Source organism: Podarcis tiliguerta (genome assembly GCF_965153285.1).
Source record: "Podarcis tiliguerta genome assembly, chromosome: 6".
Lineage (NCBI taxonomy): Eukaryota > Metazoa > Chordata > Lepidosauria > Squamata > Lacertidae > Podarcis > Podarcis tiliguerta.
This window is the reverse complement of record NC_139539.1, coordinates 81,812,028-81,832,040: the sequence shown is the minus strand read 5'-3', so window position 1 is coordinate 81,832,040 and position 20,013 is coordinate 81,812,028. Positions and strand designations below refer to the sequence as shown.

General features: G+C 44.5%; 1 protein-coding gene across 8 annotated transcripts in view; it reads left to right on the top strand.

Moving 5' to 3' along the window:
- Window positions 1-2,224: 2,224 nt before the first annotated feature.
- Window positions 2,225-20,013, top strand: part of KCNT2 (potassium sodium-activated channel subfamily T member 2) — a 232,982-nt gene continuing 215,193 nt past the window's right edge. For 4 of the 8 annotated variants that reach the window (XM_083445286.1, XM_083445282.1, XM_083445283.1 and 1 more), the window contains exon 1: window positions 2,227-2,776. In XM_083445286.1, coding sequence (XP_083301412.1) covers window positions 2,682-2,776 — 95 coding nt within the window. In that variant the 5' untranslated portion in view covers window positions 2,227-2,681. Of the gene's footprint in view, window positions 2,777-20,013 lie in introns of all 8 variants that reach the window. The other 4 variants (XM_083445287.1, XM_083445284.1, XM_083445285.1 and 1 more) reach the window with 2 other exon arrangements.

Sequence of the window (20,013 nt, the reverse complement as noted above, 5' to 3'; positions counted from 1 at the left end):
CGGGGCCTGAAGCTACCAAAGAGAAAATGTGTCTTTTGCAGGTGGCTTTTGCAAGGGAGGTTGGCAGGGTTAGGGTGGTGGTGATGTAAATGGAAGGGGGAGTTGAGTAAAAACATCTTTCATAAAGACATTATATCCTCTGTAGTGCCTTAATTTTAAGAAAACAATGGGAATTCTACAAGGTGATTTGGGGAGAGAACAACTACTGTTCTCTTTGAGCTACTGTAGGAAGGACTTGGCAGATAACATAAGAGCTAAATAAGCACTTCTCTGAAAGAGACCCAGTTTTAGAAATTGTTTATATAGTGTATGACTGCTGAAAGAACGAACAGGATTATTGAACTAATATTTTCAGATGTTGAAAATGTGACAGAATAAATGCAGATTTCTATATTATGCAAAAAGTCCAAGTTATTAGACTCAAGTTTCAGATATAAAATCAAATAACAAAGGTTAGTGTTGTTGTTGTTGTTGAATTTGCTGCAATTACCGTATTTTTCACTCTATAACACGCAACCGACCATAACACGCACGTAGTTTTTAGAGGAGGAAAACAAGAAAAAAAATATTCCAAACGAAACAGTGGATGTGTGATTTTTGTGGTTCATGCTGTGGCCACAGACATGTGATCTGACAGTGAGTTTGGAGTAGCCCAATGCAAAAATCCTGAGGATCCATGTGGATCCGTGCTTTGTAACCATGTTTTAAGTGGGGAGGGAAGGAAAAGCACTCAAGGGACAAGGAGCACACGTGGGGTGGGTGGAGAAGGATGCTGCTAATAATGAAGAAGAGGGGGTATAAGGGGAGAAGGAGCACGCCTGGCGTGGGTGGAGAAGGATGCTGCAAAAAAGGAAGAAATGGGGTATAAGGGGAGAAGGCTCCTCTCCTCACCCACTTTGCTCCTTTAAAGCAAGCAGGCTCTGCTTTTCTTCGTCCTCCCCGCACACCCCCGGCTTAGCGAGCTGAAAAACTTTGCTGCTATGTAGCGAGCTGAGTGGGGAGGAGAGAGGGACAGAGAGCCTTCTTGCTTTAAAGGAACCAACCGGACAGGAGCCGCTTACACGAGTGTAAGCAGCTCCTCTCCTCTCCCACTTTGCTCCTTTAAAGAAGCAGGCTCTCTGTCCCTCTCTCCTCCCCACTCAGTGGCTCTTCTCCTGCTTTGCTGTTTCAAAGCGAGCCACGGAGGAGGGAAGGAAGGGGAACCATGGATCCTCTGCTCACGACTGCAGCAGATCCCCCTCACCACTCATAGGCATTCCCTCCATAACACGCACAGACATTTCCCCTTGCTTTCTAGGAGGAAAAAAGTGAGTGTTATGGTGCAAAAAATACGGTAACCCCTGTTATTAAATTGCCTTTGCTCCTTAAGGGAAAACAGCAATAGTTCTTGACAACCAGAGAATCCTTAATTTAGAACATTGGTTACTGTGTAAGCAGATAAAGTGAAATATACTTTATTGCAGAAACTGGCACAAGGCACAATGATTTCCTTCCCCATATGTTTCCTATATCCTGGAATTTTGCATTAGGGAAATTAAACAGTTCTTTATTTAAGGATCATTGAATTGTACGTAGAAACATGTAAACGTCTAAGTAGTTGAGTTTTGACTTGAATTTCAAAATGACTGTATGGCTCGCAGCAGCAACTCGTTTTCCAGAAGAATCATTTGTAACAGAGGCAAAGAAATGCACATATTTCTGCTGGGGAAGCTACTGTTCAAGGCACAGCAGAAAGGAGATTTTGACTAAACATCAGGAAGAACTTTCTGACAGGAGGAGCTGTTCGACAGTGAAGCGGATTCCCTCGGGAGGTGGTGGACATCTCCTTGGAGATTTTAAAGCAGAGGTTGGATGGTCACCTGCCATGAATATTGAGATTCCTGCATTGCTTGTGGTTGGACTGACCCCCGATATTCCTTCCAACTCTACAGTTCTATGATCCTACGAGCAAATCCAGTTTGAGAGGAGAGGAAAAACCCCCCTGCAAACTCATTAATTTGGGAATAATCTCAAAGAACTTAATGGAACTGGATGCAGGTTTATCCCGAGCGCATCTTTCAGACCCGCTAACCGGCTGCTTCTCCCCCAGCCACTTTGCTCAGTCCTGGCCTGCGCGAGGAAACCCCCCTCTGTCCTCCTTCGGCTAACGAAGCGAGGCTCGCTATTGGTGGACGGGCCGAGGTTCCCGCCGACGTCACCGACCTCCGCTTCCCCACCCGGGCGGTCGCCGATTGGCTGCGCTCTCAGCGGCATCTCCAAACGGCATTTGCATGGCTGGCTGGGGATGTGCTGGCAGAGGATAGGAGCTAGCAAGGCGAGCCTTTTGTTGTCGGCTGGAAGGAGCTGCGCGTGCCTCGGAAGGCGCTGCCCGGTTGGCTGAGACGCACGCGGGAGCGCGCGCGCGCGCTTCTCCCCCTCCTACTTTGCCTCCTGTTGCGATTTCAGACGCCCGGGCGGGGGAGCTGGAGGAGGGGGAGGGTCTCTCGCGCAGCAGGTGGCGGGGAGTTACAGCCTCACCTGTGGGGAAAAGATAGAGCCCCGCACCGCCGGCGGCGCCTCCTCTCCTCTCTCGGCTCCAAACGCGTCGCTGCTGCCGCCGTCTTGTCTGCTTGCTGGCTGCTGCTTCTGCTGGTGGTACCTTGCAGCCTGGAGGGTTTATTTCCCTCTCTCCTAAAGGCAGGATGGTGGATTTGGAGAGCGAGGTCCCCCCGCTTCCTCCGAGGTACAGGTTCCGGGATTTGTTGCTGGGCGATCAGGGATGGCAGAACGACGACAGGTGAGTTGGGGGAGAGGTGGAAGGGAGGCTGCTCCGAGGGGATGTTCCTCCAAACGAGGAAGATGCCCCTGTTGACTTTTGCCCTTTGTTTGCAGCACGCATCGCCTGGAGATGCAATGAGGCTGGGATGCAGCGTTCCTCTTGCAACTCCGTCTGTCCCTACGTGCGAGGGCTTGCATGCGTGCCCGCAGCTGCACCCGCACGTTTCTCGTGCATAGGCATAACGGCTCGCGTGTTCTTGCTGAGGGGGTTTATTTCCTTAGGCTGGCGGCGGCGCCCTGATGTTTATCAGCTCCTCGAAGTTGCCCACGGCATTTCAGTGTCACTTGAGCCCGCGCCAGCCCTTTGTACCTGTTACTCTTCCGTGCGCGCACAAGCATTTGTGCCCGTCTTGCAGACCCGTGTAAAGTCTAGCCTACTGCTGTTGTGTGTCTGTGTGTATGTCTACACACACACACACATACACACACACACACACAGAGCCCGGCAGTGTGATAGCGCTGTTATCCCACACTATTCTTCTTCCTAATCTGTGGACGCTACATTTCCTACCACCCTTCATGATGTATGTCTGTACCTTTACCTTATGTCTGAGGATGCAAACATGCCCATCAATACTTCCCAATTCACGCAGGAGATTATCTGCCTCTGATGTGTGTGAGATCCCTGAAGTGTTTACCCAGGCTGGCTTTCCCTTTTGAGGAAAGGATGAAACTACTAGCAGTGATTTTCCCCCTTCTCCCTCTCCCTTTCTCTCTCCATCAGCTTGTGCCATCTGAAGCCCACTGCCCTTGTTGAGCATTGCTCCTTCTGTATCACGTGCCCCTTATATTGGGAGAGATGTCTAATAATAAATGCATTGCTTCCATATATGACACGGTGATTGATGCTTGTCAGCTCAGATTGCTATGCACTTCTAAAAACATGATGTATTCTTCCACATTGCGCTGATGGTGAATCCCGACCTCAGGTTGGTGGGTGCTCTTCTGGCCAGGTTGTGAGAAATTTCTAAAAACGAAAAGTCCATTTTACAAGCTTCTGTCTTTTAAAGCTCATCCTGCTCTTATACAGGGCATCAGTGGTCTTCTGCCAAGTGGATGATAAAGTCCACACCTGTTTTGCTCCAGCAGTCCTGCAGCACTCAGGTGTGCCGAGTCCCTTGCAAATTTCTCCTTAGGGTCTTAAAAAAGAAATGGTATTGATCGCAAGAATATCTTTCTCCAGGACCCATATTTTAAGAATGGATTCTTCTTGCCTACTTTCCCTGATGGGGCTGAGCTACCTTGCCTCAGGTGTTAATTAGATATCCTATGAATGCTGTGCTGTGGTGGAATCTTTTTACAGTGATCACTGAAATTCAGAATGGGGGGGAAATGTCTTGGTGAATGCTGATTGTGAACAATCTTGCCAGTGTTCCTTGAAACCTGCATGGATTCCTTTTTTGCCTGAGTGGAATATGTCCGAGAGTCATGGCACTAGAAAGAACATCTAATCCCACCCCTGACCTGACTGATACATGAAATCCAGCACTATTGCATCTGTGTACAATCAGAGAATATTCCTAACCAAGCAAGATGGAAAACCAAGATACTGTCCCCAAAACTTGTGCAGCAGATCTCTCTGACCCCCCCCCCCCAATTTTACCTTTTCGTTTATATTTTATGTAAGATGGAATAAAATAATAAAAGGGAGAAAATGTGCATCAGAATTAAAGCAAACCAGAAAGCAAATTGTGTTACTATCAGTACGATCCTATAAAATATCTCCTTGGATGGAAGTCCCATTATGTACAATGAGACTTACTCCCAGGTATGTGGGTATAGGTTTGCAGCCTGAGAGGCAGTTTTGAAGTCCAATCGCATAGCTAAATTAAAAAGAGAGGGAGAGACCACTCTGTATATGGTAAGTGGAATCTCGAAGTTAGAAGGGACCCCAAGGACTTTTTAGAAATCTGGTCCAACCCCCTGCAATGCAGGAATCTCAGCACAGAACCACGAAATTGTAGAGTTGCCTGTGCCACTTGGCCAAGTTTGTCAGGTATTGCAGTTCCTTAACCTCTGACTGCTGGTGGGAATGCGAATGATTTAAGACCATCCCAAATATGTTGGTTGTTGTAAAACAACTGATACTATAGAGATCCTTTTTTTGAAACTCTGAGCTCTGAGCTGCAGAGGGGAGCAAGGAATTGTTCCTGGTCTTCCTTGTGTTTCTGGAAAAAAAAATGTTTTGAGTTGGCTACCCAGGCGAGACAAAATTTGTGGATCCCTGGTGATGCCGCTGCGTCATACAATGTTTTAAGTTAGATATTATGAGGAAGAGGGGCAGAAAAGACATGAATCAGGAGCAGGAGCAGCTATGTCTCTTGGCTCTAAGTGAGGGAACAGGAGTATTGAAGAGATAAAAGCAAATTGTTTGCCATTAAACGGAAGAGCTCTTTCTAAGGGAGGCCAACATGGCTCTCTCACGCCTACCATTTTTATGGTCGGCAAACCACTTTTGTTGTAAAAAGTGCACATATGGTTCTGGCTGCATCATTAAAACTGATTGCTGGCAAATGAAAGTTAAAGAAAGGAAGCACTGCTGATTTTAAGGAGTCTTTATAGGTGTTCATAGTGTTTTGTTTAAGTTGTAGCGTGAAAGTGACACCAGTGGATTCTTGTACACTCCGTGCTAGATTTATCAAGCAGCGCTTCTTCTCAAAACAAGATGCTTCAGTAAAGGACACTTTCTGAAGATCACAGGCGTTGGTGCACTATTGTACAGAAGCACATAGCATTTAATTTGCTAAAATTGCCTAGCCAATACCTCAGAGCAGAGATTTGGACTACTGTAATTGTTGAGCTGAAATGGGGGCCACTGTGGTATGTCCACTTGGGGCACATCTGTTGGTCAAATTGCAAGTTCAGGTAATTAAGATGTAATGTGATGAGTTTTCGTCCAGCAATTTCATATGCTTATGAAAAAGAAAAAGAAGGCAGATGAGCAAACCAGTCCTTATAAATAGCTGTGACAGTGCCGTGTTTGCACCTGTTTGTGCATCCTAATGAGTTTTCTGTAGCATGCCTTGCCCTGAACTTAAGAACACTAGAAACTGCCTTGTACCAGATCAGGCCATTTGCCCATCCACTCCAGTATTGTAAACCCTGATTGGCAGCGGCTCTCCAGAATCTCTGGCGGAGGCCTTTAATATATTTTGCTATTTGAATCTTCTAACAGGAGATGCCAGTTATGAACCTGAACCTCATTTTCCTAAACATCTAGGACTCCGCTACATGGGTAAAGAAAAAATGTTTAGATGCGTTATAACACTGTGACACTGGATGGCGCTGTTGAGCCCCATCTTTGGCCAACGTGATTTCCCTTTAGGAAGTTTAGAATGTGTTTCCCTGAAACATTTTTTTTTTACGTGTCTAGATCCAGCCCTAGTCTACTGCTGCCCTATCATCCTTCTCCAGAAATAAATCCACTCAACTCTGCATCTCGAAGCCTACTGAGGCTTCCAGAGACAATACTTGGCTGCTACCACACCTACTTTGAAATATTCTTTTCAGAAATAAGGCTGCAATCATAATCATGTTGACTCGGAAGTAAGTCCTCGTGAATTCAACGGGGCTTAACTCTCAAGTAAGTAGGGTTAGGATTGTAGCCTTAGTTTGTTTCATGGGAACATTGATTTTCAGTGATGTTAAATGGATGGTTCATGTTTGATAGGTGCATATCACTCCTGTGCTATTGTGAAGTTTTTATAACCTCATATGAACTTGTTCTTGCATCTGGTTTCCACATGCATTTCACTAGGTTACTCATCGCCATATCATTTGCATCAGAATGTATAAGCAGACATCACACAAAAAAGTATTTATGATGTGAGCTGATATGAATACTCTATCCATGCATGTGCAAATTGATGCTTTTTGCTCCCATTATCAATCAATGAATATGTATATGTAAATCAGTACTTGGCCACACTGTATTGCTGAATCCAGCTTTTCTCGACCTTGGCTCACCAGTTGTTGTTGAACTACAACTCCCATTGGCCGCAGCCAGCATGGTCCAATTGTCAGGTATGATGGGACTTGTAGTTTAACAGAATCGAAGGACCAAAGGTAGGGAAGTGCTGGCCTAATTGAGCAATACTATGCAGCACACATCTGTGTGCTTACTGCTACTCTGTTTCAGCGATGAGAGAATGGGTACTTCTGCTGCTCCCCTTGATGGCTAGTTAAACCACAGGTGGCTAAGTTTAAGGATTTGTAAGAAGTTGGGGCCAAATTTCATGGTGGCTAATACCTCTATTAGGTGCAGTATTTCCATTCCAAACAATCAAAGGCTTTAAGGACATGATTGTCAGTGGGAGTTTGGTTGTTTTGCTGTGTTCAACCAGATTCTGCAACTTCCTAATGGAGTCTGTTATGTTGCAACCAGGGACAAAGCCAGCCTGGTCTGGGGCTATCAATTTGTGTAGGAAGCTTTTTAGTCAGTTAGCCAAGATTGATGTGGATATCTTGTAGTCTTGATTTATCAGTGAGATTGGACGGTATGATTCTGTTTTGAGGCTATCTTTCAGAGGCTTGGGAGTAGAGACTATTTTGGAGGAGGTCCAAGTTTTCAGGATGGAGGCCCCTATGATAATGTGGGTCATGTACAGTATAAGGATTTCTTTGAATTTCTTGTAGAATTTTGCTGTAAAACCATCCAGGCATGGAGCTTTGTGTGGTTTCAGGTTTTTGAGGACCATCTCTATTTCCTCTGGGGTGACAGGACTCTTCACGAATTCTTGCTCTTCTGCAGTTAATGTTGGCATGGTCAGTCCTGCTAGGAAATTTTTAATTTCCTGCTCAGATGAGTTGCGGGAGGTGTATAGATTGGAGTAAAATTTAGTAAGGTTATTTCTTTGAACAAGAATGTAATACTGCCATCTTTTTTGGTGATGCAGTGCATAGGTGGGTAAATTGTGACCCAGAGGCCACATGCAACTCCAGCCTCAATTTATGCAGTTCCTTTCTGAAGCTTCCATCCCACCAAAGTTCATTTCTTCCTGTCCATTTCCCCCTTTCTTTTTCCTTGTGTTTTAGCATGTGTTCACTAGCCCTCTCCCTCACAACAAAACACATTTCTACACGGCTTCAGAACAAGTGGAAGGGGCAGCATTTTATTTGCTACAAAGAAATTGATTCCTTTTTGCTCCCCTTCCCACCCTTATTATTTGCCTGGGAGAATAGAAGTCTTTTCTGAAGCCAAGAACAAATAGGTAGGGTTCTGCTATGTTTGTCTCTGTTATGAAAGGAATTCCTTTCACTGGCTTTCAAGAACAGCAGATATATTTGGGTAGAGAAAAAGGTGTGCTTATTTGCAAAGCCATCAATCCAAATGGAGTTTCCTTCCATCTGCCTGGAATTGGCAATGCTAATTTGATGTTTACCACTGAAGCAAAGTGGTCTTAATTCTGGATTAGTTAATCTAAAAGAATGTTGTCATTGGTTCTGGCTTTGCCTACGGCTGCTATGTAGTCCCTGACCGATTCCCCCAAGGGAATATGGCTTTCGCTGGGAAAAAATGGGTTCCCACTGGATGCTTTAAAGTTTAGACACTCCCTGTCAGTATCACTGCAGAGGTCTGTATTTCTCTCTATGCAGTAAAGGTAAAGAAACCCCTGACCGTTAGGTCCAATCGCAGACGACTCTGGGGTTGCAGTGCTCATCTCGCTTTACTGACCGAGGGAGCCGGCGTACAGCTTCCGGGTCATGTGGCCAGCATGACTAAGCCGCTTTCTGGCAAAGCAGAGCAACACACAGAAATGCTGTTTACCTTCCTGCCGAAGTGGTACCTATTTATCTACTTGCACTTTGACGTGCTTTTGAACTGCTAGGTTGTCAGGAGCAGGGACCGAGCAACGGGAGCTCACCCCATCGCGGGGGTTCGAACTGCCGACCTTCTGATCGGCAAGCCCTAGGCTCTGTGGTTTAACCCACAGCGCCACCCACGTCCCCTCTATGCAGTAGTGTCTGCTAATATTCAGCAGTAAAGATCCTTAATAATATGAAAGGGAAACATGTGATATCCATTCCTGAAACAGAGGATCAAAATAAGGATGGGGCATGTTTGCAAACAAAACTGGAATTCTATTTAAACATAATTGATCAGGGTTAAAGTTTAATGGTTATTCTGCTAAGGCACAACATTTTGTTTCAGTCAGAATCACTTTACAAGTGATTGATAATGACATACTGAAAGGACAAAAATATGGCCTCTTTTGATCAATGGATAGAATAGACGACAACTCTTGTAACCCATGAACAGATCACTTTCAGACCAAGGTTATATATTTATATATTAATAATAATAATAATAATAATAATAATAATAATAATAATAATAATAATTTTTATTTATACCCCGCCCTCCCCAGCCAAGGCCGGGCTCAGATGATGTTGGAACGTATTTATTGAAACCATGGTGACCCATGAATCAATGTATACTTGAGGGAAACAATAAGTTCATCCATTTACATATATATTATACAGTTCTGTAATCTTAATTAACTTTTATTGTCACGTGGTTACTGTTGTTTTCCTCTACCTTTTAAATTCTTTATGTATTTTCTCTTTTACTTTAAATCACTGTAATATTCTTAATAAAATAATAATAATCGGAGCATACAACTCCAAAAAAATAAGACAAACACTTTACAGAAGAAACAAAGAACCTTAATTAAAATGTCTGCTTCAGACCTTATTTCTGATTAAACTAATTCCTCCTAGAATGGCTATTTGTTCTACTAGGCCAGTAAAGCACTTACAGCCCCTTCCAGGATCTTTTACTTCCCTTCAGGGAAATAAACTGAATTGCCCTGCCTAGCAACTCCCTAACCACCCAAGCTAATCCCTAGCCGAGCTATTTCTTAGCCCTATAAATCCTATCCAGGCTCTAACCAAGTCCTATCTGACAGTTTAGCTCTCAGGTGCTAACCTTCCACTCCCTCTTGATTGGTTGACACTTTTGCCAGCCCTGATTGGCTTCTGGGTCTGCAGGAGGATGACCCAAGGTCTGATGGTCACAGATAGGGTCTGGGGAATGAGAAACTAGGATCCCAGGAATAGTTTGACTTAGAAGAGTATCCCAGTGGACTGGGTGGAAGAGACTTGGATCCCAGGGTGGGGCCTAGCAGGGTGTCAGAGGAGCGCTCAGCTCACATGGCACAGGATATCCGAAGCCTGATGTCTCCCAATGTGGAGTTGCATCTGGCTTCTCCCCCTGTCAACAGGGTGGCCTCCCTTCCTGGTGAGGCTTCTGGGTAAAGGTCTAGCATTGAGCCATCTGTCTCCAAGGTCATGGCAGCATCAGCCCTGCTGCAAACCTGCATCACAGAAGCGGCCTCTGCAGAGGAAGAGTTGTTTGCTTGCCTAGTCCTGGGCTCAGGACATGGACCACGCAAATGGATGTCCCTGTCCTGCTCTTCCAAAGAAGGGGGGACATTCCTAGTGTTGCATCAACATCTTGGCTATGCTTAGTGTTGTCTCATTGTACTCCACCATGCGTCACCTACTTGTAGCCTGTCGTCCTATGTTGGGACACTATAGCATGGGTGGCACTGTGGTCTAAACCACTGAACTTCTTGGGCTTGCCGATCAGAAGGTCGGCGGTTCGGTAATCCCCATGAGGGGGTGAGCTCCCGTTGCTCTGTCCCAGCTCCTGCCAATCTAGCAGTTCGAAAGCATGCCAGTGCAAGTAGATAAATAGGTACCACTGCGACAGGAAGATAAACAGCATTTAGTGCTTTGCTCAATAATGTTTTCAAACTTCCAGGTGTGGTTACGAGTCTAGTTTCAAGTCCAAGGAGAAGAGCCAAGATGGGCACCAACTTTTCCCCATCAACAAGTGATCAGCACCATATTTTTCGCTCTATAAGATGCACCAACCACAAGACGCACCTAGTTTTTGGAGGAGGAAAACAAGAAAAAAACTATTCTGAATCTCAGAAGCCAGAACAGCAAGAGGGATCACTACGCAGTGAAAGCAGCAATCCCTCTTGCTGTTCTGGCTTCTGGGATAGCTGTGCAGCCTGCATTCGCTCCATAAGACGCACACACATTTTCCCTTACTTTTTAGGAGGGAAAAAGTGTGTATAATAGAGCAAAAAATATGATACTTTCAAGGGTGATGGCACACATAAATTGTGCAGGAGCTTTTCTTGTGTGCCCATGGCTCCTGCGTAAGTCTCCCCTTTCATGCAGAAAGTTTTTGTATCTGCTGCTATTGAGAGATGGAAGCAGAATTTGGGAAGCATGAACCTTTTGTGGAGCTGCCATGGATGAACTAGACTAGAGTATCTCTAGGGAATCAGAAGAAAATTACATATTTTCTCCTTGAAATACTTTGGTTGGTATTTATGGGAACGTCTGACTTCCTATGCTTGAAATAGCTACAATGGTTCATTATCTTAAGCAGAAATTGAAAATATTCAGTTGGCATTTTAGCTTAAATGGAGAATGAAAGAGAGTTCACAGATCTGAATTGCAAAAGACTGTGCCAATTAGGTAAATCACTTTTTGTTTTTTGCAGTGACATTAGCACTTATGTGGATGACTAGTGTGTACATATTTTCATAGAAACATTATTGCTCTTGGGGAAATTTTTGGTTACATTGCCATAGAAACTGTCAGCCCTCACTGATAGGAAATATTTAATGAAGAAGGATTGCATAACCTAGTGGTCCCTCGAGAGGCAGACAACTCTTTTGCTGTGCTTTGGCCAACACTGATTTATTTGGAGAATGATAACACAAATGTGTCACTGGCAAATATGATGCCTTTCTGCACCTCTTGTAAAGGATCATGTGCGCACGTGGATATAGAATTGCTCCAGTCGCTCTCTGTGGGCTGCTGTAAATAGAATACAATATTCATTTCTCACATTTGTTCCGTGTTCCTCTGCCTTCTGCCTTCACTGTTTTCCCTGTTGCTTTCTAAAGTGTAATGCACATTATGACGCTATATTAATAATCTTCTCTTTGTGCTAAGGACTTACTTGTCTGTGTGGGCCATTTGGCAGTAGGGTGAGAGTTGGGAATTGATAAGTGGACTGGTTCCACTAATGTGGAACTGATCATAGCACAGATGCTACAGGGTGCACACGTCATCTAGTGGTACCTGCTTGGAGCTGTCCAATAACCCTTGGTTCATGCTTTCCTGGGGACTCTTTGCTCATGTTGTTGTTGTTTAGTCGTGTCTGACTTTTCGTGACCCCATGGACCAGAGCACGCCAGGCACTCCTGTCTTCCACTGCCTCCCGCAGTTTGGTCAAACTCATTCTGGTAGCTTCAAGAACACTATCCAGCCATCTCGTCCTTTGTCGTCCCCTTCTCCTTGTGCCCTCAATCTTTCCCAACATCAGGGTCTTTTCCAGGGAGTCTTTTCTTCTCATGAGGTGGCCAAAGCATTGGAGCCTCAGCTTCACGATCTGTCCTTCCAGTGAGCACTTAAGGCTGATTTCCTTCAGAATGGATAGGTTTGATCTTCTTGCAGTCCATGGGACTCTCAAGAGTCTCCTCCAGCACCATAATTCAAAAGCATCAATTCTTCGGCGATCAGCTTTCTTTATGGTCCAGCTCTCACTTCCATACATCACTACTGGGAAAACCATAGCTTTAACTTTGTTGGCAAGGTGATGTCTCTGCTTTTTAAGATGCTGTCTAGGTTTGTCATTGCTTTTCTCCCAAGAAGCAGGTGTCTTTGTTCATACCTACACAATTAAATGTGGTGTGGAGAAGTTTCAGCTGTGATTTGGGGGACCTCAAATGCTTTGTTGTCTGAGGCAGAGGGGGAAATGCATTCCCCATCCAGAAAGTCAAAGGGCATAATACCCAGGCTGGTCAAATTATTTTGATACCTCTGGCATTTACACACAGAACAGTGAGAAGCTTCCCACTGGATTTTCCTATGTGAAGAGGAGAAGGGAAGATGGGCAGAAAGGGTGCTTGCAACCTAATAATAACACTCTAAAACTTTGGTTTTTTGGGTGGGTATGTGGAAAGTATGGGGAGCCATACTGGCCAAGACCCCCCCCCCCCGTATTGCTTAGAAGTGTAGGCAAATTGCCCATACCTTCTCTACACACTGCATGTGACCAGATTTGCCCTTGTTGAAATTTTTATAAATAACTGTACTATTATAGTAAAGTTAAGCAGCTCATCAGTCCGAGTTACTTAAAAAATATTTCTCACTCAGTGGTATTGTGTGGTTCATGTTATCAGAACAAATTAGATGTGGCAAAACTACAAGACTTTAAGGAGAGCCACGCAGCTTGGAGAACCAACTGATATACCTTGGATAGTGTGTTCTAGTGCTGAGATATGGTGGCGTTCATTCTTTTGTTATGAGAAAGCCTGGGAAAAGGGGGGAACAGGAGCAAGAGCTAGGAGGCCTGTGTAAGCTAGGAGGGCTATAGGAAGAGCTTGCCCTGAGCTCAGCATTTTGCAACATAATGCTGTGCTTACTTACCTGGAAGAAAACCAGGCTAAGTTGAATTTGATTGCTCCCAACTAAGTGTTCAGAATTGCAGTGTAATGAACAAGAGCAGCTTATAGAGTATTTTGGGGTGTGGAAAGAGGGGCTTCTTCAGTTCTACCAAATTCATATTTGTGTGTGTGACTACATTTGGCTATTAGCAAGTACATAACTGAGCACATTTCAGTAAAGAATAGCGTTTTAAACAGAACAAAGTGCAAAACTGGTGTGAGGACAACTGAAAGAATTTAGCTTTGGCAAGGTTGTTTTTGTGAGTTACGAACATATTTTACCAGCAGACTTTTCAGTTGGGCACATATGCTTTAAGGATGTAATTTCCAGCCCATAATACATAGGGCTATTGAATACTTTGCTCACTCAGTAGATCAGGTGTGCATTTTTTAGAACAGGGGTTTCAAACCAGATGTTGCTCCACCCTCCCCAATCATTGGCTGTGCTGTCAGGTCTGCTGGGAGTTGGAATCCAACAACATCTGCAGGGCCACAGGTTGTTAAGTATAGATGGTTTAATTGACACTGAAATGAGAATGTTGAAATTTGTCTTGGTGAAATAGTGTAAACATGGTGATTTTCCATGAGGCAACATTGAAAACAAGAAGAGCTCTCTCTGAGCTGCAACTAGTTAATGGTTACCTGTTGATTGTTTTTCTACTCTGTGCTGATCATGTGAAGAAGGTATTGGGTTGCAAATTCACCATCTCCAAAGGTGTGGTGTTTTTAGTGTCTCTGAATGCTACAGGGAGAACAATACATGTAAATGGCTCTCCAGCTGTATAGCTTAAGCCCAATGGAGGCTGGAATGGGGGAGAGACACAGTTTGAAGTTTCAGAATTTTCTTTTATTTCTAAGATGCCGAGCTTGTGCTGGACAGCACAAGACCTTGCATGGCTATTTTGGATTTATCCTTTGATGTATTCCGTTTTATTTTAAAGAGTTCTGCTAGTAAAATTTGAACAACATTTTTATGGGTCTGGACAATGTTTCATTTCCAAAAGGAGTCCACTTCAGTGAGATTTACTGCTGCCAAGCTGTAGGAAGAAGAACTTACTTTCAAGTGAACTGGATGCTTAAGTTTGGTTCAAGCTAATTGCTAAGAGAAGAAAGAGCAGAAGAACATTGACTGGAAATCCTATTGTGATCTATGGCGTATGCCTTCGGTGCAGATTTGGGCTATATTGCTCCCACCTAATTGAGTAGCTTATAATGATCAGCCATCCTATCCCAGATATTCCATTTCCAGTATGTGACAGGATGATGATTTGAGGTCGGAAATACAATTCTGTTGCTAGAACGATAAGATAATGAGCAGCGATCACCTTCCACCTAATGCCGTGAGTGCTAAACCCCAAGGGGTATGTATAAATAGCTCTCCTACACAATTGGTGTCATTGTGGGAATATACTTGCACTTCATTAAAATTGCTCTTTTGGTTCTAATAGTCAGTATAACAAAAAAAACAACAACCCTACCCCAATTATTTTACCGTGAATATATTAAGCCATTTCTAACTGTGTTTGTTAGACGTTTAGCTGGCATTTGTCAGTGACAACGGCAGTAATTCTTAATGAACTTCCCAGAAAGGGAATTGGAGCACTACATTTGATCAGGCTGCAGATGTAAGAGAGTCTGGAATGGATTTTAGGTCATATTCTGTACAAGCAGGAGTGCAATGAGGGTTCCTGAGTCTGTGAAGTGTCCCAGGTGAACTCTGAAGCTCACTAGGGTTTGATTGTGAGCATGCAAGGTTTTCTTCTGCAGAGAAAATAGCTCCCCAAACATAGCAAGATGGTCTGCCTCCTGCAATGAAAAATCAACAGGAAGAAGTCAAGAGACAGGCCAGCCAGGAGACTTACAATAAATCAGAGGGACACTGTGATAGATGAAGTCCCCAGAAAGCATCAGCTGAGGGAGCTTTCTTGAGATTTCTCCTGTCACAGAAGAAGAGTTTGGATTTGATATCCCGCTTTATCACTACCCGAAGGAGTCTCAAAGCAGCTAACATTCTCCTTTCCCTTCCTCCCCCACAACAAACACTCTGTGGGGTGAGTGGGGCTGAGGGACTTCAGAGAAGTGTGACTGGCCCAAGGTCACCCAGCAGCTGCATGTGGAGGAGCGGAGATGCGAACCCGGTTCCTTAGATTACGAATCTACCGCTCTTAACCACTACACCACACTGGCTCCTGCACAAGTCCAATTCCAACCTCTATAGGGCATTTTTGGATAGGCAGGTACTGCAATCCACCCAGACATTGCTTATTGGGGAAGTGGTACTGTCGCTAACCATGCTTTACTTTTGTGGAGCACCTCGATTGGCTCGGATTTGTGTGTTGTCTCCCCTGTGGTGTGTTTTCATGGTTGCCTTTGGCTGCTGCTTGTTATTGACTTTCTGTCGGAACCTTGGGCCAAATAACCTCCATGGAGGTGGAGAAACAGGAGCTGTAAGGAGAAGAAAAAATGACTGGGTGCCTGAGAGGGACATATCCAAGAGATGGAGGCAGCAGGATGCTCCAAATGCTGTGGGTTGACCATTAATGGTGGCTGTGTTGGTTGAAGTTTGGAGCTTCAGGCAACTCCCCAAATGGATCCTGCACTCCTGTCACAGGCTGCAAGGGAATGGGTGTCAAATTGATGGGACTATGGAATCATTTATCTAGCCAGAGCATCCTAAGTGGACCCATGAAGGTCAAGATCCCCTCACAGGTGGGGCTTGGGAGGGGACAGTATGAATCCCTCTTCACACTGGGCTTGCTCAGTTACTTGCCAATAAGTAGTGCTGGTTTTGTAGAAATAGAAGTGCCCAAACTCACCATGAATGCCTCCCTCGTTCTCTTATAATGGCAGTGGCGCCCACCAAAGAGGCGGCAGAGCCGATTTCCGGTGAGTTCTGCCTGGAAAAAATAATCCTGGCGTTAAATAGAAATTGTGTCCTGATATCTCCAGAGCATACAATGAAAAACGATGGATTAGCTTAACATGGTTGGAGGATTGCACCGTTAATTAGTAGATGTTCATGTTTATCTTTCCTTTTACAAGCTCTGTTTTCCTACGGATGTAACCTTTTCAAAGCAATTTTCTCTTTGATATTACAGTGGGTCTATACCCAATCCAAATTCAGGAGCTACATAACTAGACAAACATCGTGTCGAAGGGACATCTTGCTAAGAAGGGGCTGGGGGCTTGCCAGGTGTGTGTGACTTTGCTGCCCTTTGAAAATTGGCTCTTTATGCACACTTTAAGCTCCATTTGGTTTAACAGAGCTAATGTGCTCATAATTGTGTTTTGTGCTGTGGTCTTTTATCTTCCCCCACTCGGCACCAGTAAATGCGAGACTTGACCTTCTGCAAGTTCCCACACTCAGATATTGACATTTTGTTGCCCGTGGTGATACCAAGGCAAGGCTTGCCACAGAGATGAAAATCTTTGCAATGGATATTCGATACTTTGCCTGTGTGAAGCCTGAGCCATTTATTCAGCATCTACCTTGACAGATATATATATATATATATATATATATATATATATATATGGTACCAACATTTAGGGGAAGCTGAACCAACATTTAGGGACAAGTCATCTTAAACAATCCTGAACTATTAACTGGTTAACCTTTTTTTTTTTTTTTTACAATCCTCAGATGCAAATGCACAAATGAATTATCTCACGTGAAGTTGCACATCTGTAGTATATGTTGGTTACTCCTTAGTTTAGGGCAGGTGATGAATGGCCATTTGCTTTTATTTTGGATATGCAAAAGCAAAATACATATATGATCCTTCTCCCACTTTTCTAATACACATGTTAGTGATATAGAAGGGAAGAAATGACATCGAGAGAAAACTGCATGTACAGGGATATGTGCAGACATGAATAGAGGCAGCCAAAGCAAGCCTAAGTTACCTTTATTCAGGGATTTAACTTGCCCCACCTTTTTTCTTTTGGGTTGCTAGGTCTTGTACTGAAACGAAAGTAGTTTAGAATAGGTCTAAGTCTCTGCTTGCCTCATCCTGTCCCTGCCACAACCAGTGTTAGAAACTCAGATATGTAAGCTAGATGCCAAATGGTTCCTTAAACCAAGGCTGCTGTCGCCAAAACGGAATGTCTAGTTGCCATTTTTGCACAAGACGGCTCTAAAGTCTTATTTTTCAAATGATGGACTGGCTGCGATTGATTCTCAGTTGAACATCAGGCTAATTCAGACGACAACCTTGAGCTAGGTTAAGAGTTTTGAGAACTTAAAGAAGAGTCATTTGATCCAGGGACAGCCCACATATATATTGGAGTACCTCTTTTGGAGGTACTTAAAGGTAAAGGGTAAAGGGACCCCTGACCATTAGGTCCAGTCGTGACCGACTCTGGGGTTGCGGCACTCATCTCACTTTATTGACGGAGGGAGCCGGAGTACAGCTTCTGGGTCATGTGGCCAGCATGATTAAGCCACTTCTGGCGAACCAGAGCAGCGCATGGAAACGGCGTTTACCTCCCCGCCAGAGCGGTACCTATTTATCTACTTGTACTTTGATGTGCTTTTGAACTGCTAGGTTGGCAGGAGCAGGGACCGAGCAACGGGAGCTCATCCCGTTGTGGGGATTCGAACCGCCGACCTTCTGATCAGCAAGTCCTAACCCACAGCGCCACCCGCCTCCCCATTGGTGGTACTTACACCAGTGTAAATTCTGCTGGCTGAGCCAGAGTGAGGGACATCTACCACATCACAGTCCCAGCTGAGCCCTGGCTCAGCCCTGAAAGTCCACGAACCGCTGAATCCCGATCCTTTTATCTCTGGAGATCTTGACTTTGTATCACACTGTTAGTCTTTCTTTTGCAGACTGTGTAATGCCTCTGTCTGCTAAGTAGCTGGACAGGGAGGGGATCAGAGTAGGTACTTGGGACAGAAACAACGTTGTTGAAGGGTATCTTCAGATAGCTCATGTGAACAATATTTCACTCTGGAAAGTGAACATTCCGCATAAGGAGGGCAAGGGTTCTGTGACTTAAATGGGCAAACTACTATCAATCCATAATAGTTGCTGGAAAGGGTACATTGCAAATTCACTTAGGGAATTCCCAATAAATGTGGTGATGACTACTAGCCCGAATAGCTTTTAAAAGGATTACTCAGATTCATAGAGGGTATGTCTGTTAATGACTGTTAGGGCTAAAATCACATCGGAGGCAGTGCACCTTTGACTAAAAAGAGGGTAGAAATGAGCCTCAAAGGGCTAGCTCTCTCCATCTTCCTCTGTTTGTGAGCCTCCTAGGGTTTCTGGCTGAGCAATGCTGGAGCTTTTGGGCTGACCTCAGCAAGGTACACGTTGTATTTTTAGGTTCTTATGCACATGGCTGTAAAGTACAAACTGTCTTTACAAAAGAAAATGTATTATCCCCCTACCGGCGTTGCGACTTGTTTAAAAGAGAGAGCAGGCTTTCTGTTTACATGCAAAATAGGCTAAGAGAAAAACAATATTATAAGCACCTGTTTGGGCGATAAAAAATAGCAAATGGTCTTGTAAATCACTTGGCAACAATAAAGAACCTGGAGGTATAAGTAAAGTATTCTGTAGGGGAGAAAACAGTACTAAAGGTGCAGAAAATAGTGGAAAGGTTTTGATTGTTTTGGCACTTGGGTACCGTAAACGCAGCTGGCTAGAAGAATAGCGGTAGACCTTAGAGGTTTGTTGTTTTGATAGTTGTCTAATGGTGGAAATTGCTTTCTGTTGCTTAAATTTTCATTTGAGCTACCCGAGCAGATTGGCAAAAGCTCATCCTAATTATGACTGATGCCAGCCTAGTGTTTTCCACTGGTATTTTTACTTGGGGATTTGGCACAGGTTTTTAACACATGGAGCTGCCCTAATATGGAAAGGTTCTTGTGTTCAATTCGCCTCTTTCCTCTGTTTAGTTTTCAGGATGCAGTGAACTGTAGAGCACTGGGAAATGGCAACAGTGGGCTCCACATACCCAGGCCTAATTGCCTGTGGCGAGTAAGAATTACTGCCAAGCAGGGAAGCTTTTGTATGCTGTTCCTTTTTTAAAAAAACCCACGAGAAAATATTTGTGGGTTTGTCTCTCCCGCTTACTTCCTCACCCTTCAGGCCAGTGATGTGCTATGCAAATCTATGAGTAGGTAGGTGGGCTAGTAAAAGGCGTTGTTGGCACAGCCTGCTTGCCCGTGAGGCTGGGTGAAGCAATCGCCTTAAGGTGGCAGACTTAGGCAGCTGGAAGGTGCGGCAGATCTGGGGCCATGAGATGTGTGCCGCTCAACTTCTTCTCTGCCCCCATGCCCCCTTTGCCGCCTTCTCTGTCCTCCACCACCACTTCTGCCACCTACAATGCCCCACCCTTTTAATTTGTCATTGAAGTTGGCATACCCTCCAACATTTCTTCAGTAGCGATGTCCTATTCAGTAATGACGATGACGATAACAACAACAACTATTAATATTTAGGTAAAGGTAAAGTGAGAGGGATGCGACTGGCACTGTGGGTTAAACCACAGAGCCTAGGACTTGCCGATCAGAAGGTCAGCGGTTCGAATCCCCGCAACAGGGTGAGCTCCCATTGCTCTGTCCCAGCTCCTGCCAACCTAGCAGTTCGAAAGCACATCAAAGTGCAAGTAGATAAATAGGTACCACTCCAGTGGGAAGGTAAACGGCGTTTCCATGTGCTGCTCTGGTTCACCAGAAGTGGCTTAGTCATGCTGGCCACACGACTCA